Raw genomic sequence first — 16,918 nt, forward strand, 5'->3', positions numbered from 1 at the left:
AAAATAAACATGAAAAAACAACAACCACAAGAAAGATCGGCTTCTGCCTTGGCTTCTCCCATCCCCGCAGTGTAACAGGACAGCGATAGCGTGTTCAACCCAAAATCAACCGAAACTAACGTTGTCCACATGTTGCCTGTCTACATTATACGTTTTCTGCAACGCAGTTTAATGAATGGTGTTTCTGAGTGTCGTGAATTGAATCCGATGACGACCCCGGTCTGCGGATGAACAGGTCTGCTGTTCGTAAAGCAGGGAAAGCTGCTCGGCGCGCTTCCTATAGTCGCAACCTAATATCAGCGTGGTGGAAGGTTTGTTACAGGTCATCAACGAAGAAAATACACATAAAGAGGAACGTAATTTGCTGTGAACATAATTTTTTTATTCAGAATATCAAAAATACAAACGCCCGCAAAAATGCGCGGGCAATGTGTATATTCCTTTTTTATTTTCCTAGCCTGAGTACTCACAATGGTGAATGTATATATAATATATGTTTAGTAGACGTAGCATTACTTGTGTACTAGTCAGATATGCAGCGATAAAATAACTGACAACACTTTCGTTCGGGGACAGGAAGGACAGCTGATAACGTCAGAGCATATTCTTGTGGTCTGAACACGACTAGAAAAGAGTGACATGTACGTTCCCTTCTCGCACATCCGCTCTTAGGGGTAAGTACATTCTTATTAGCAATACAGGCTTTGTAAGACCGCAAAGATCTTTCCGAAAAGTCGGAGGTAATGCTATGAAGTTATCTGACTAATATTTCACATTCCCTGATAAAAATGAAAGGGGCACGAATAGCATGGGAACCTTACGTCATCTACCCAAGGACGTAACCATTAAGGTCTGTGTTTTTTCATTTCCATGAACATTGATTATTAGAACGGCTGTCCGCCACGACTCTCAAGGGAGCATCATATTTTCGTCTGGGATGCAAAAGAGATCCCCGCTCCCATTTTTCCTTCACAACAAGAGACACCTTGGCCCCTTCTCCGCCTCTATTTCTTGTACTACGACTGTTCCGTCATCTAAAAGGGCTATTGTTGACCTTTGTCGCTCATGATGTAATGCAGTTTGAGAAAACGATCCTAGAGATAAAACAGCGGTCCTGTTTTTCTTTCCGTGTGGCGAAAATTGAGCCTAGTACGATTGGTGGGAGCTCCTTTCTTTTGCACTTGAGCGTGCCACTTACACCGAGGCTGTGGCTGTCGCCTCCAGTGATGGCGTCCCTTATTTTTTTCTTCATTCTCTCTCTCACGTTATCTCCTAGCTAAAGCGCGACATAACAAAAATCTCACTGAGAACAAAAGCATATCGATTCGCTTGCGTTCACCCTAGCTTCAGAGATTGAGCCCGAAAAGCACACTCATTAAAACCACACAATCGTAAAATCGAGGTAGCTTGAGTGAGCGGCTGTTTTTTTTTCTTCGCATTTTTCGTTACGTAACATAAAACAATGGACCAAGGTGCAAACGATTCCACAAGTTTCCGAACTCTTCAAACGCACACCCGCGAGCAGGCGAAGAATGATATCTTAAGAAATGACTGGATTACTTCTCGTAGCTTGCAATACCAGTATTCGTAGAGCTAAGCGAAAACATGTGGTGCCTACTTAACGGTCGCGACGCGTCAGGTTGCGTTCCCTCGCGAACAAGGCCGGCCCTTTTTTTAGTTTGGTGAGAGTTTCGTCATACCATGAAAATTAGTTGGTGAGACAGCCCAGCGGTCACATGAGCTTTCCTGCACGAAAAATCAACGTCAAAGTGTGGGCCATTCACTTCTTCCAACCGTAGTGCGCTCCTTTAAGGCCTCCAGGCCCGGGTCCCACTCCGGCTAAGGGCACGTTGGAGCCGACCAGCCCCTGTCCCAGATTGACGACAGGCCTGATGGTGTGGCTGACGGTTGCCACCGGCTGGTGGACGTAAGTGACCACGGGCCGGGTCACGTAGCCTATACGGATGAACGGCTGCCGCACGAAGGACACCGTAGTGGCCAGAGGCACAGCGAGCGCGGCTCCCGGCGCTCCCAGACCCAGGGGACCCGCGCCGAAGCCGTCGCCGAAGCCACCGCCTAGGCCCGGTCCACCCGCTCCGCCGAGGCCGCCGAAGCCGCCTAGTCCTCCCAAGTCCCCGGGTCCCAGGCCGCCCGGGCCAACGTCTCCGCAGCAGCCCAGTTTGACCGCGAAGCACAGTACGGTGACGCACAACACGTCGAGCTGCGAGGCCAACGATGGAATAGGGGCGTCAGCGTTTTTTCCATACTGAAATCAGTTAACCGCGCAAAATTAACGCGAAACGAATGTCCGATGCGCTGACTTCGGTACCTAAAATGGTGATTTAGGCGCGGTAAACTTACTACGAAACAGAGAACAGCATTTCTGGCACCCTCAAGCGAAGTATCAATTGTAACTAGCTCAGTAGACCAAATACTGAGCTTACTGGTTAATGTATAACTAAAATATTTCGTGTTCTTTCTTTCTTTGTACAGATGTACTCTCCATGGCCCAAAATAAAAAGGTAAAGTTGTTTTTATAGTCTTTTGTGGTGCGTAATGGTATGTGGGCTTTGTAGGGTTAACATATTGAAAGTTCAATAACAAAACATGTGGCAGTGTCGCCCGAAGGGCGAATAATTGGCAATGATAACAAGGCTTATTGATGCAGTTCGACTTCTCGAAGGCTGTTCTAAATATAGGGCGACCATTTTTAAACTTTCCCGGCATTTTTAAAGATTGCTCGTGGCAGACGACATTATATACTCTTGTCTTTGAGCTGGATTATTCGAAGAGGTTGGCATTACTAGCACGAAAATCGAAACGCACATGCAAGTAATTAAAACAAATTGACTAATTAAATTTATTAATTATGTAACTGCACATATTGCAATTTACTGATTGTAGTCGGTGCATTTGCAAGACGTATCCACTTGAATCTCCAGGATGATACTAGTTTCTAGATATTATTTCCCAATGTGTGGGATAATATACATGGGCGTTCCAATTACTTTAGTGCTTAAACGCATAAAACAGCGTTTTGTTGAAAGGTAAGTGGAACAACAGTGCATTTTTACGGCAGTTTTGATGGCCCAAATCTGCACACTGGTGTCTCTCTGCAAATTCATCCCAAGTGGTTACTCGTTTCAAACTCACTCGCTACAATTCGTAAATTGCAATGTGTGCTGCAAAGTAATTGACTAAGAGGTTAAGTACTGAATTTTCATTGATTAGTTGAATATGCTTTTCGATTTCTCGAGCAATTAAGTAATGTCCGCCTCTCTGAATAAGGAAGCTCAAGGACTAGAATTAAGTTATCTGCAGCAGACGATTTTCAGAAATTCCAGGAAACTTAAATATTATCGCCCGAATACGCGGGTTAGGCATGCTGGCACAGCGCAGGACGCAAGGCAACTCCTGCTGGGTAGAAGGAACAGTGCCCTGGCAGCTACCAGGCGTCTCAGAACGCTGGCGTGACGAGGAGCGTTGCCAGTGGCGTTGCAGACGTCGCACCTCGATGGTGCACGAGATGAGAACCGGAAACCGTCGGAGTGAGTCAGCGCCCAGTGAAATATTCGGTAATGTTAGCTTAACGTTTACTGCCCGTTTCGCTCAGAGCAGTACATACACAGCAGCTCAGTAGGAACGCTAGTCTGTTTATAGTGGCATGCGCACGATGGTGCATCAGCCGTCAGCGGAAGGCAGAATTAACGCTACCCTGGCTCCGCCACCGAGGCGATTCAGCGTATAGCGTTGGCGGTGCGTCGACTTCTCTTTCTTCCAGCAAACCGCATTCCGTATTTCTCAAGACCCTAAACCTCTGCGCGCGAGCTGCGCATGCGCTATCGAGCGGGACAACATAACGGCGGCGCCGACGGCATTTTAGCTTCTCAGGCGTCCGTGCAATATCTGTCGATATAAAAGCTGCACGGCCTGACCAGGACGTTGATCGCCGTGCTGCATAAAAGAAGAGGAGATAATAAATATAAATAATGAGCGCTGCGTTCGTGTCTTTCCTTTCCAGTTTGTCGCGCGGTCTTTTTTAACAATGACCACTCGCCACCGAGCTCGCCTTTGTATTTTACTAGATATAACAAAATTTACGAGAATGGCAGAACGCAGGAAGTTAACCTGGGCGTAGGCACACTTCCAATTGGGGAGCTCCGAATTAAATGACCTACTTAGAAATTCTTAATGTGCACCTGAATGTAACTACGCGAGCATTTTCGTTTTACGCTTCCATCAAATGCGGCCACCGTGGCCGCATATCGAGCTCTCGTGCTCAGCAGCAGAGCGCCGAATGTGCTTAGCCAACGCGGTGGATCCCTTTGCGCCAGAGCAGTACGCCTGGGGCCATATGTTTTCACCAACTCTGTACCTAAAAGGATGCCATGTGAAGGATGCAATGTGAAATGGTAGACCATCCGCCTCGTATGCGGGAAGTACTAGGTTCCAATCCCGGTGCCACCGGAAACCGACAGTTTTTTTTTCTTTTTCTAATGGGTATACATGTACTGGGACCTGGCGCTCGGTTGTTTAATGGGTTCTGATATCGAAAGGGGGCCCTATAGCCAGGGTCTCTGGGCACTCGTTGCCGCCACCACAGCTTTGGTGAAATAGTCCAGCACCCGCTGCTGCTGCGGAAGGCAGGCGAGTGCTGCCGCCAGGTACATACCACAGGCGCGTTTCCGGCCTGGCGTTCGGCAACTACGGCATTTCCAAAAGCCTGGAAGGACAACCGCCTATTAGGAAGTTGGCGGCATGGGACCGTCAGACTCCATATTTGCCATAGGCCATGATGAATACGCCGGTTCTCGTGCGATCCCAGAAGTCGGGTCAAGACCGGATTCGCGGTCGCGCTTGGCAAGGGTACACCATCTCGCGAATGTGTGAGGCCAGTAGCGGACTGTAAGGGTGCCGCATGAAGGGTGTAAATGAGACGCTGTGCAGGAACACCTTCTTCAGCGAGCATGTTACGAAAATCGAAGACATGCCGTAGAGGGGGTGTCCTTATTATTTTCATCATCTGGTGTTCTTTAGCATGCACCTACTGCATGGTACACGGACGTTTTTGCATTTTGCACCCACCCAAATGCGGCCGTCGCGGCCGGTATTTGATCCCGCGCCCTAGGGCTTAACAGCGCGACGCCACCATTCAGAATGTGCACTGTGTTGGCAAACGCCCCATTCATTGCAGGTAGGCCATGTTATCCTACAGAGCTGGCCTTGACCAACTTCTACTCTTTGCAGTATCGCCAAGTGTCGCCGGCTGCACGTACAGGAGGGCAGTTCATATTCAGTCCTCAAACGAGACCGTCGCTATGCGGCTGTGCCTCGCCATCGTTATGATAATGCACTCATTCTTCAAAATCAAAACGCTGCATTTTCTTGTCTATAGCTCGAAGTACTGTCACCGCATACATGGCGAAGGGGCCGTTGAGAGACAAACTGTCTACGTTGACTACCTCTGCACGTCTCTTTTGTTTCATTCCTTTTATTTCTTTTCTTTGTTTTTATGTAGCACGTAAACGTGTTTAGTGCGTGCGTGCGCATGGGTAAATGTTCGAGAGAGGTAGCGTGCGCATACCGCACTGGTAGGTTTGCCTGCTTGAAGTTCTTGTAGATCAAATAGCCTATTTACATACGTGGTTGAAAATTAGCGCGTCAATTATCCCGCCTCCTACGTGGGAGACCCGTAATTTAGCTCAGGGTCCTTCCGAGCGGGTTTGTTTTTGTCTGCTGGTATATGACAGCTCTCCTTCTCTCGCGCTTGATCTGTATGATTGCTTTTTGTCATTTCAGGCCGCCGAGAGGTTCCCAATGTGCTCTAGAGGCTTGCGTAGGCTGCGTGTGTGAGTGTCAGCTCACCATTTATCCGCCGCCCTATCTGTCCTTGCAGTATAATATTGCTGTGGCTGGCTGGTCTTTTCGCGCCTACCCCCCAACCGATCGACCTCGGCGGATCTCTCCCAACATCAACGAGAAAAGTTCACGAGTCGCGTGAGCCAGCCGCAGAAAAAATACAACGTATACATGGCGGATGGAGCGACGCTCATTTCAATACAACATACGCACGCATATATCAACACAAGCGCTCAAAGGAAGACGGCATCTGATATGCGACAACATTCCTGCCGCCCTCGCGAGTACGCAGCCTTGTTCTCATAAGGATAAGGCAACCTTTACCGAGCGATTTCCTGAGCAAGAACGGTCAGCACTGACCGTTCCTTATCGAGCACTATAGGCAGAGACTGCGCGCGTCTACCGTCGTCGGTTACAAGACTGGACCGAACTGCCACTCTTGAACGTGGTCCAAAATTTCCCTTCAAGGTGTGTCCCGGCGGCCAGATTGGCGTTCTGCACGTTCGCAAAGTGGAAGGCGGGCGGCTCGACCCCAGAGCGCGCGCATGGCACGCATCAAGGCTGATCTGCGCGTTTCTTCTGGAATGCGTTCTCCGATCAGCGTGGACTATACAGCGACCGGTGCTGTGGGTAGCTAATGACGTGCTCTGTGAAGCGGAATACATTAAATTGTCTGTCTATTTGTCTTTGCTTTTACTTATTTATTCTCGAGCGGGTCACGTACGATAGGATCTAATCCTGCTTCGTGGCACGGAAAATTACATAAGGGACTAGGAATAATAAGGAAATGTACTAACTCAACCGTCTGAAACCTTGGCAGGTGGCAGATTATATTTTTTAGTATTGGTAGCGGGAGCCATCTAATTCAGAAGGAAAGCTTCATTCTAATTTTATGCAAGACTATGCGAGAAAACAGCGCCGTCAGTACACCTCCGCTGAGCACCGTGCATGGTCCTGCTGCTGTTAGTCCATGTTGGTCGCGATAACAAATTCGGGAGAGCACCTGCTCTAAACGCCCGTGACTTACAGTCGGTCACATACTGTCGAATGCCCAGGACTAATGTAGCTGGCATCTTGCCTCGAATTCTTGTCTCGCGCATACACATGACGCTACGTTCGGAATTAAAGCAGTCCGACTGCACTTATTGTGCTTTCTTCAGGTGCTCTTACTTACGAAAGTTTAATTGCTGCCATTGTCGTTGACGCGCTTTGGCGAATCGGCGCTTGGCGTGCTATAAATCGTGGAACCACGCACCTGTGTACCGGAAGAAATGTACCAGTAACGCTCTTTTCTTCCGGCAACAAGTAATGGTGTCCACCCGTAACCACTTCGCTCTAGAGCACTTCAGCGAACGGTTGCAGTACGCGGTATCCCGAAGGCGCACGACAAGGCCCAACGAGCCGGAATGCGCGGTCCTCAAAGACGGTCACCTCCGAGAGCGGCGCAAGCGAGCACGAGGAAGACACGCAGGCAGCGCGAAGAACACACAGGGAGCACGAAGAAAACACACAGGGCCGCCTCGGCGGCAGCGTACTCACAGTGTTCCTCATAGTGTTCTGAAGGAAGCGTCGAGTGGAGGTTCCTTGGAGCGCACTTGGCATTTATAGTGTGCCTGTGCGGTGGGCGGCCGCTGTGGCGCCGACCCCTGAAGCCGGTGGCACGCGCGCAGGGGCGCTCGGGGAAAGTTCGAACGCCACTTTGCCAAGGTCCGTGTGACCCGTCTTTTTCCCGGTGGCTTTATCGTTCCGCTCGCGGAAGTCGGGCACGACCGCCGGCAGTGTGCATCCAGCCCCCGAGTTACAGTCGACGCCGGTACGAATCCGTGTCGCGGATGGCCGCCCACAGATCGGGCGACGTGCGGCTCACAGATACCCTTCAATGTCACGTCGGCGGCGACGAGTGGCCGTATATCTGCGGAGATAGGCATCGCGTCGGCGCGATGCGAATGCACTTATATATAGCGGGAAATCTCGGAATCGAACGAGTCGCGGCAAGCCTGTAGTTCTCGCATCCCGCGCGAGACAGAGCTGCGGTTTTTACTTCCCTCATTGGGCCCCGCGCGCGAGCGTTTGTAAAGTTTCCCGGCCACATTCTCGGCGCACAATATGTCTCAATGGCGCCCTCGGTGCCTCCGCAGGAAGGCGATAGCAACTCAGGTCGTCCGCCGATTTTACTGTCTCTTTCTGCCTTGGACTTGCGAGTTTCCTTCTGTTCGAAGCTGCCTGCAATCATGCCTCATTCTTATCCCTCTCTTCGCTTTCGTGTCGTGCAGTGGGAGCTAACTTTGTTCTTCAAGAGCGTACGGCTAACCCCTTAACACGATCCCTTTGCACCTGCAGGACCCACTACAACTTCAGTCGCAACAACAGGCACGTGCGGCCGTGTTTCGGTTCAAATGCCGAAGGTATGATGCAAATTGAGCAACTTCGCTTTACATCTTTTCCTTTCATTGCTCGACTTAGTTTGTTTTGCTTTTATCATGCACTTACTTCAGAAGACACATATTCGTTACAGCAGCATATGTAGCTGCTTCTCGAGCTGCGCACGTTTTTTTACGTAACACTCATCTATAAAGACAAACAAGCTTACAGATGCAAGCAATGTGTTAAGTACACATATATTTACGCTTTCTCATCCTCAGCTTGCTGCATTTATTGGGTAGGTAGAATTGAATATGAGATAAAGTGGAGACCTTGGAAGCGCTTCATTTCCTGCAATTCTTTATTGCGCTTCTGAAGAGACACACGAAAACAAAAGGCTTAAGCGGATCCAACACGTGCGTGTACCTTCGAAATACGAGCAATAAGGTGCTATGAATGATTTCCTTCCTTGAAAACTTGAACTCGAGCTTGAGTTACGAAAATAAAAGAAAAGTCATACAGCGACAGAGAGAGAGAGAGAGAGAGAGAGAGAGAGAACTTTATTTTCATGTTGGTTGGTGTGGTGGAAAGAGTCCAGAGCCTCGCTCGCGGCATTTTTCAGTGCAGCACTGATAAACGCCGCAAGGTACCGTTCGTCGTCGGCGCTGGTTGCTTCTGTCAGCCACCCGGCATGGGGTTTAAGGGAAATTTGTAGAGGCAGGCAGGGGAGGGGGGGGTGGTCTACAGGACCAGAAGATATGGGATGTGTTCGGCCATTCGCCACATTATCGGCAGGGCGGGGGATCTTCAGGTAAGAGGCCGCGGAGGAGATGCATTCGCGCTGGCGCAGGGAGTGTTTCAGTTTGGGCCCGACAAATCAGTACACTCTTAACAGGTGAGCACTTTGCTGAGCTTGGGGAACTTGCGCCTTGCCGCTTGATACGGCCGCAGAAGCAGGGAAGCCCACCTTTTCGTCAGGGCTGGTCGCGGAATGTAGGGTGCCTGGTTCAAAGTCTCGCAGGCGAGATGATTAACTCTTTCATTTCCCGGCAGCCCGTCATGACCAGGTATCCAGATGATTTCTAATGGACTCTGAAGGTGCTCTTGAATAAGTGTCGAAATGTCGGCCGCGAGATCGTTTTGCAACAATTTCCTGCATACTGTCATGGAGTTGTTAAATATGTTTCTTGGGTAGGCCGAGTTGCTGGGGGGCACGTGTTTGATCGTGATCTGTCTCTGGGAGGACGTCCGTCTGTATAGTTTGGAGGTTGTTATTCACGAATGCTATAGAGGAGCCTCGTGCACCAACGCTAGCATCAGCGTATAAGTAGATGCCGTCAGGGTGTCTTGCCGTGTACCTCTTGAAGTAGGCAACTCGCTGGTGTCGCTTCTCCTTGCCTCGTTCTGGATTCATGTGGCATGGCAGTGGAGCTATGGTTGGGAGTTCGCGTTGTTTCGGGGGTAGTGGGTGCGTGTCCACAATAGGCGCAGCTTCTGGATGTCATACAGCGAAATAGCATTTCTTCAAATTTCTGTTTGCATTGAGCGTCCTCATGGTTGCCGTCGGAGAGGTAAAGCTCCTTTCCGAGTATTCTTGTAACCGCACCTGAACCTGTAACCAGAAACCTGGCCAGCCAGGTTTCTAGTTTACTTCTTTTTTTCTCTTTCTATCTTATCCGGCGCGCAGGCTACGAGACAAATTCTGCGCTGAGCAGAATATCAAAGGATATCCAGAGAGCATAATAAACAGTGTGTACTAAGAATAATGTTGCGATGTAATGCTCCATACCAGTTATAAAATAACCTCGCCCCTCAGAGGCAGCGACCTCGATACGTCACGCATTTCACTTTGGCGGCGGCTCCGTCAACGTACTCAAGGTCTTATATCAAGCTCAGCTGGAATCAGTGTTGTCGTGGGACAGCAGGACAGCTACCTGAATCTCCAGTATGCGCGTCGCCCATGAAATGGCCGTGTTATACTTATGGAAATGCCCGAAATTGTGCGCGAGATGGACTTGGTAGTTTGTATGTGCCACTGGTGTATTCGCACTCACGGGCGCGTTCGCAATTCGTATTCCAAAAGCGTGAAACCCACTGTTTCGGTTACTCATCTCATGCTTAAAATCATGTTCAATCGCGAATACTGGTTACTTATCTCTTTCATTGTGTTAAGCACTATTATGCGCGCGGAAATGTCATAAGGCATCAGAGTTGCGGACGGGCAATTCCGGAGTTGGAATTATTCCGGAATCATTCCATGTTTTCAAATGCATGGAAGGGAAGGAGAATGAAATGATGGTACCAGTCGGGCAGATGGAATTTATCTACCTGTAGGCGACTATCTCTGCCACGGCAATAAAAAAAAACTGCTTGTCTATACATACCACTCTTCGTAAGACCTGGAAACTTTCCTGCACTACAAGGTTTAAATGCATTTAAAGACAGAAAGTTTTAGTTGCCAAGAATGATTCTTTTTATCAAGAACTTGGTTTACGACAGATCTAAGGGTGGAGGCTAAAAACAATGTCGCAGATGGTGTCACCCTCCGCCCGTCCATGGGGATTTGGAACACGCGGCATGATTTTTCGCGCAGTCTAGTATCCACAAGTCGCGATAACGGGCAGTCACTGAGGTGCGCTTGAAAACCAACGATATCGGTTCAAATATGCCAGAAAATATGAAAGAAGAAATATTGTCCTGCAAAACATGCCTTTCGCTTTTCAATGTGACACAACAATAGTATGAACATAAAAGTATAGTACGTAACATTATTTGTAACGTTGCTAAGGGTTCAAAAATATGTTTTTGTTAGGAGGCACGCAAGCGCGAGTACTAAATACTTCGAAGAAAGCACTCCATTTGGTGGTATTCGAGGAGCGGAATGAATCAGCTCAGCCATTCCAGGAGTGGGAATGGTCCAACTCTCACAATTTGTCCAAATCTCAGAATGAACGGGAACTTTTCTCTCTCTGGAATGAAGTAGGAATGGAATGGAGGCTCCCATTCGCAACTCTGCAAGAGGTTACGACATACAACATGGCGTAGAACGACATTTATGGTCTCAGCCCAGGTTACTTCCTAATGATGTGAGCACAGTGACGCGTTCAGCGTTGAGAGGAAGCAACTTTCCTGCCTGCGGTATGGTTCGCACAGACTCCTTTTTTTTTTCCAGTGCTGCCGACGGCGAGCTTTTGAAATTCCACTGAGCAGCCACCGATTAATTCTGCTGATTTACCAACAGTGTACCGGGGCATCTCATGTCGTGGGGAACGCGCGACATGACATGCCCGCTCAGACGTATGATGCACATGAGGTGCTGTTTGTGTGCACACCTGTTTTCCTGGAAGCGTGCCCTTTGGCCTGCGGCCGAGCGTGATCGAGCGAAATCTTTGGGTGTTCTGCCAATTGATCGCTCGTGGTATCGTCAGTGGGACGTTCAAGGCGTCTATGCGAGGGTCTTTACGTATAGCGTCCTTGAATTTTTTTTTTGTGTATATAAAATTATCCGTTTTCTATTTGAAAGGTAGCGTCTACCGCGCTAGCCAACGCAGCTGGATGCTTTTCGTAGGTTTGTACGCCCGTCATCAGCACTTCACGTGCATAATTAATGCATACAATACGAGATAGTGCATCCGAACAAAATGGCTCAGCAAAACTCGCAGTAGTAAAGCAAGCACCTGAAAAATGCTGGCCGCGAACAAATTTACACGATTAGCCGTGATTTTACGACTACAAAATTTGTGTTCTTATTTTTAGTAGTATGCAATACGGAATAATCGTATCTGTCGACGGACTAAAGAAAAAGTGGCAGCAATTAAATTCTGGAATATTTATCCGCAAATTATGTTTTGTGTTAGGGCGTAGTGCAACTCGCTGCTGATGTTCATGTAATTTGTTCACTATTTGTTCAAGCGGGTTGAATAATCTGCCGTAGTTTATTTCATAGTTAGCTCTGCTAATTTACCCGCCGTGGTTGCTCAGTGGCTATGGTGTTGGGCTGCTGAGCACGAGGTCGCGGGATCGAATCCCGGCCACGGCGGCCGCATTTCGATGGGGGCGAAATGCGAAAACACCCGTGTGCTTAGATTTAGGTGCACGTTAAAGAACCCCAGGTGGTCAAAATTTCCGGAGTCCTCCACTACGGCGTGCCTCATAATCAGAAAGTGGTTTTGGCACGTAAAACCCTAAATATTATTATTATTATTATTAGCTCTGCTAATGGAAGTTAGATTTTCAAGTGTCCATGGTTCTCAGGTAAATACTATAAGCCAACGCGGATGCTGCAAAATATTCTGCCGTAGTCTATTTCATAGTTATCCCTACGAATTGAAGTTAGATTTTCAAGTGTCCATGGTTTTCAGGTAAATACTATAAGCCAACGCGGATGCTGCAAAATATTCCAACGTCGTTGAAGGGGATGGGAAAAATAAAACAGAGCGCAGAAAAATTCAGTCTCCTAGTAGATGGTTGTTATCTTTCGAATGATATTTTCACACGTTAAGTGACCCAACCCTCGTGTTTATTGGCTTCCTTTTCTTTAGCACTATGCGGGCTCACTGGGAATAAACGTCAGCAAATATGATATCCAGACTTCATGAAGAAAAAGAAAACTACGTTGTATACGCTTATATGCACTGTGCTGAACATCCAACATGTTGAAACAAAAGTGAGTCCCCATTTACTCATATTAAGTAACACGGATGTCTATATTGTCGACCGAATATTTTATGCTATTAAAATGATGCGGATTAAAGCAATACTAATTGCTTCTTCCGTTTATAACAATATGACTGTGCATGAGCGTTACCCTTGCGTGACACCAACTTCAATTTAATGGAGCTAAAAGAGCTTCTAGCGGCATTGTATTACGGTATTCTGAAAGCCATTAGACCAGTGTGGCGTAGTTGACCAAAGCGACCAGTGTCACGAGCTTTCTGCATGGAGGGCCCCGAACGAAGTTGTCGGAAAATAAAATGTTCTAGAAAATCAAATATGTTGTAGTTCTGAATAGCCTCACGGGAAAGCCCACATATTCAGGTTACACTAGCTTCGGGATCGATCCACAAAAACGACCAGATGCCGATGCCAGAACTCTGTTACAGAAAACTGAGTTGAACTCGACTAGAATGTTTCGCACGAAAATTCTCCAGTTTGCCACGAGGTGACAACAAAATAACGTTGGTCCTATCCGCGTTTTTTCTCACAGTTGTGTAGTGTTAGACCACTTTAGTAAAGCTGATATATATATATATATATATATATATATATATATATATATATATATATATATATATATATATATATATATATATATATATATATATATATATCAGTCTTTGCCATTTGCATTTGATTGCATTTGCATTTGCATTTGCCATTTGATTTAGGTGCACGTTAAAGAACCCCAGGTGGTCAAAATTTCCGGAGTCCTCCACTACGGCGTGCCTCATAATCAGAAAGTGGTTTTGGCACGTAAAACCCCAAATATTATTATTATTATTATTGCCATTTGCGCTAGCCTTGGGTAATTTCCACGAAACCCGAATCGCGCTGCAGGATAGACAGCAGGCAGTGAAAAGTTCCTGTTTGGTGCGACATTTGCGTACAAACTGTCGGTTCTGCTGTCACATATAGGCAAGGAGAGCGATAGAATGGAAATGCCGAGGAAGGCGCTCGGACGCCACCCTGACGTCAAGAGATCGGGCGAACCTGCTTCGTCGAAGGCCAGCAAACAGCGCCCGGAGTCGAAAGGATATCAAGGCGTGACACTTCGTGATTTATATATTAATGGGCACCCAGGACAGATACATACACCTAAAAGTTGCACTGCTTTTGCGTTCGCTTTTAATGACGCTGATTTTCAACATCCTCATTTTTCGGATACGTCTTACATGCACAAGTTCGGTATATACGTTTTGCCATGTTGTAATATTAAGTTTTTCAGGCATTATAACATATTATTCTTAGAAAGTTTGAAAGTTGTCAAGTTACATAGTGATGTTATTTAATATGTGAAACTGAGTATTACGATCTACAAAGTACTTCAGTATGCGCGTTATTGAAATGGGTGTTACGCAAGTTGTCGTAACGAGGGCAAGAAGTACCGGTTGCCGCTCTCCTGTATTCTCTGGATATTAAAGGGGGCCTCAAACACCCCCGGGCTTAGTGGAAAAACACAGTCCGCGCATAGCATACGCTGCCGTGAACATCTCAGCCAAATATTGCACTCCTGCGCGGGGCGTGGAGCTCGCGAACGGAGCGCGAAGTCACCTTTTTCTAAAACACTCTCTTTACAACAGAAGCCTGCTCCTCACTCTTTTCTGAACGCTTAATTTTTTAATATAGCAGATTACCATACGCGGCTGATATTCGCCTATAGCTGGCATCAATCAAGAAGAAGGGTGTTTGGATCAGTGCGTTTCTTCCTGCTGTTAATGTGTATATTTACTGGCGCAGCTTAATAAACAGGCTGAAGTAATCGAAAATCTGCTTTCGAATTTCGATAATGATTACGTACTTCCGGAAGAAGCCTACTATCATCTGCTCAAGCTCGGGTGCAGCCGCCTGCGTAGGAATTAAACTTTGGCCACCCTGCTTATCGGAGTCGTAGCCGACGGGTCTCGCCAATTTTGACTGGTTTTGAGCACTCGGCTAGCCTCTAACCACACCAAACTCAAGGTCAGACCACACGCATTCTTGCTAGCGCTTGCTTGCTCCTGGCTGCTCCTGTGGCAGACTTCACTTCGTATTGAGCTATTGATAGCGCTCCAAAATGCGCAAGTTTGGTGTGGCTGCTATCCGTCGGTCGAGCTGGTGCAGAACAAAGCTGGTCCACACCTCGTAGCACTGCCAGACTGGAGCATATATGAGCGCGATCGCTCATTCTAGCCGCGCCGTGCCCATAGTAGACGCTGCGCATACAGTTGCATGTCGCTGCGGTTGGCTGCGTGGCATATAGATACCGCGGCCGCCGCGGGGTGCCGCGATGAGTGCGCTGGCTGAGCAGACTACGGCTCGCTAATGACCACCGCGTTTGGCGTATCATAGGCGCCGAAATCGGAAGTAGTGGCGTCTACGCGAACATCCAAAATTGAATTTGAACTGCGCTCCACGGTGACGTTCAGTAGGTGGAGTTTTGTGGGCACGCCCCGCTTCCCCGTAGTCTTCGCAGTTCGAGTCATTGAAGACGGAACGGAAGCACCGCATGGAGGATGTTTGATTGCCATAACTCCGCTCCTGCTGAACGCATTGAATTACTTCTTGCAGCAAAGTATTTCTGAAATTGCCTATTTTAACGATTTAAACATTTTAACACCTTATCAATCTTAACATCCTATGTTTAAAAACATTGAGTCTTATAAGGGAGTCTCATAAGGTTTCATAAAATTTTTGTGCAAGTTAAGTGTGCTTGACTTACAAACTACTTCAGTTAAATGCGTGCTACAATCGAAGCGCTGACTTCAACAAATGAATTTCTACCGGTGAGGAAGAATGTAGCCTCGCAGCAGCACCGCTGCTCGCACTCGTATGGGCCCAGGGAGGTTACATGAAACTTCTGGAGTTGCCGTCCCTGCAGCCGTCAACGAGAGCGAGTGAAGCCGCGGCGGCCATATTACCATATTGAGACGAAACCTCTTTAGATGTATATCAGTTTAAAATTGTGCGTTATTTTCGATTAAAAGATCGATTTCTTGCCGCAAGCTTCGAGAAAAGCTACCGGCGGGACGCTTCGTCCATCGAGCTTCTTCGCTATGTTAAATTATGAACGGTCTCTTGTGGAATGTGACTGCGCAATAGTCACCGCTGATTATGCGCTGGTTGGCGGGAAAAGTTTTTCAGCCACTTTTTGTAAAAGCTTACACACCTTCCACCAGCAACTTCTGACTGTGTGTACGGTGCAACCGCCGTCTTTTTTATTGGTTTGTTGTCGCATGCATGGCTGGGGACAAACTGCCCTAAATATTTTTTCTCTCCCACAGGTAATTCTAAAAAGGCCCTTACGCCATTGGAGACCTTATTTTATTCGCGATACTCTATTAAGAGCTCCTCGATTTTGGTAGACAAACCGCCAACGTGGTTTTCTCAAGAAAGGCATTGCAAATCATACATTTGGCATCCTGAAGCACTTCATATTTATATACTGAATCCAGAGCTTGTGTCATAGAACTGTATTGTGGACGTTCTCTTATAATTTATATGAACCTAATGAAATTGATGCGACTTATCCATCGCGCCGTGAACATTGGTTAATGCAACATACGGATTTCGTTGCCTACTTGGAAATATTCAGACAACATAAATATATCAGTCAGCAATGCTACTCAAATGTAGGAACTGCAGAAAACACTTGAACTTCTCAAAATATATATATCGGTTCATTCCAAGCTCAGTTTGCAATATACGTTGTGTTTCCATTGATCTTTAAATAATGCGCGTCTGCAGAGCAGTGGTGTTTCGCGCTCTTCACAATACGCTCGATTGGACTTCTGGGTGATGTGGTGTATCCTGAACATTTTACAGCATTCTGCAACCTTGTAATTGAATTTATAAACGTTAAGCGCTCTTATGTTCAGGCCATAATGCAACATAATGTTTTCTGGGCAAGTTGGCATGTATTTGTGAATGAAGAGGATGCCAGTGACACGTGCAGACGCGTACACAAAGTTATATAAGTGGACTGCACTTCGATTGCAATTCA

The 16,918-nt window shown here is 47.3% G+C and overlaps 1 protein-coding gene across 1 annotated transcript; it reads right to left on the reverse strand.

The window, feature by feature from the left end:
• Positions 1 to 357: 357 nt before the first annotated feature.
• LOC142572812 (uncharacterized) lies at positions 358 to 7,739 on the reverse strand. Its single transcript, XM_075682188.1, has 2 exons — positions 7,399 to 7,739; positions 358 to 2,221 (listed from the first exon to the last, which is right to left on the reverse strand). The coding sequence occupies exons 1-2, from the start codon at positions 7,459 to 7,461 to the stop codon at positions 1,781 to 1,783; spliced, it is 504 nt and encodes a 167-aa protein (XP_075538303.1). The 5' UTR covers positions 7,462 to 7,739; the 3' UTR covers positions 358 to 1,780.
• Between the last annotated feature and the right edge of the window lie 9,179 nt (positions 7,740 to 16,918).

This window comes from Dermacentor variabilis, chromosome 1 (assembly GCF_050947875.1).
Source record: "Dermacentor variabilis isolate Ectoservices chromosome 1, ASM5094787v1, whole genome shotgun sequence".
In the NCBI taxonomy this organism is placed as follows: Eukaryota; Metazoa; Arthropoda; class Arachnida; order Ixodida; family Ixodidae; genus Dermacentor; species Dermacentor variabilis.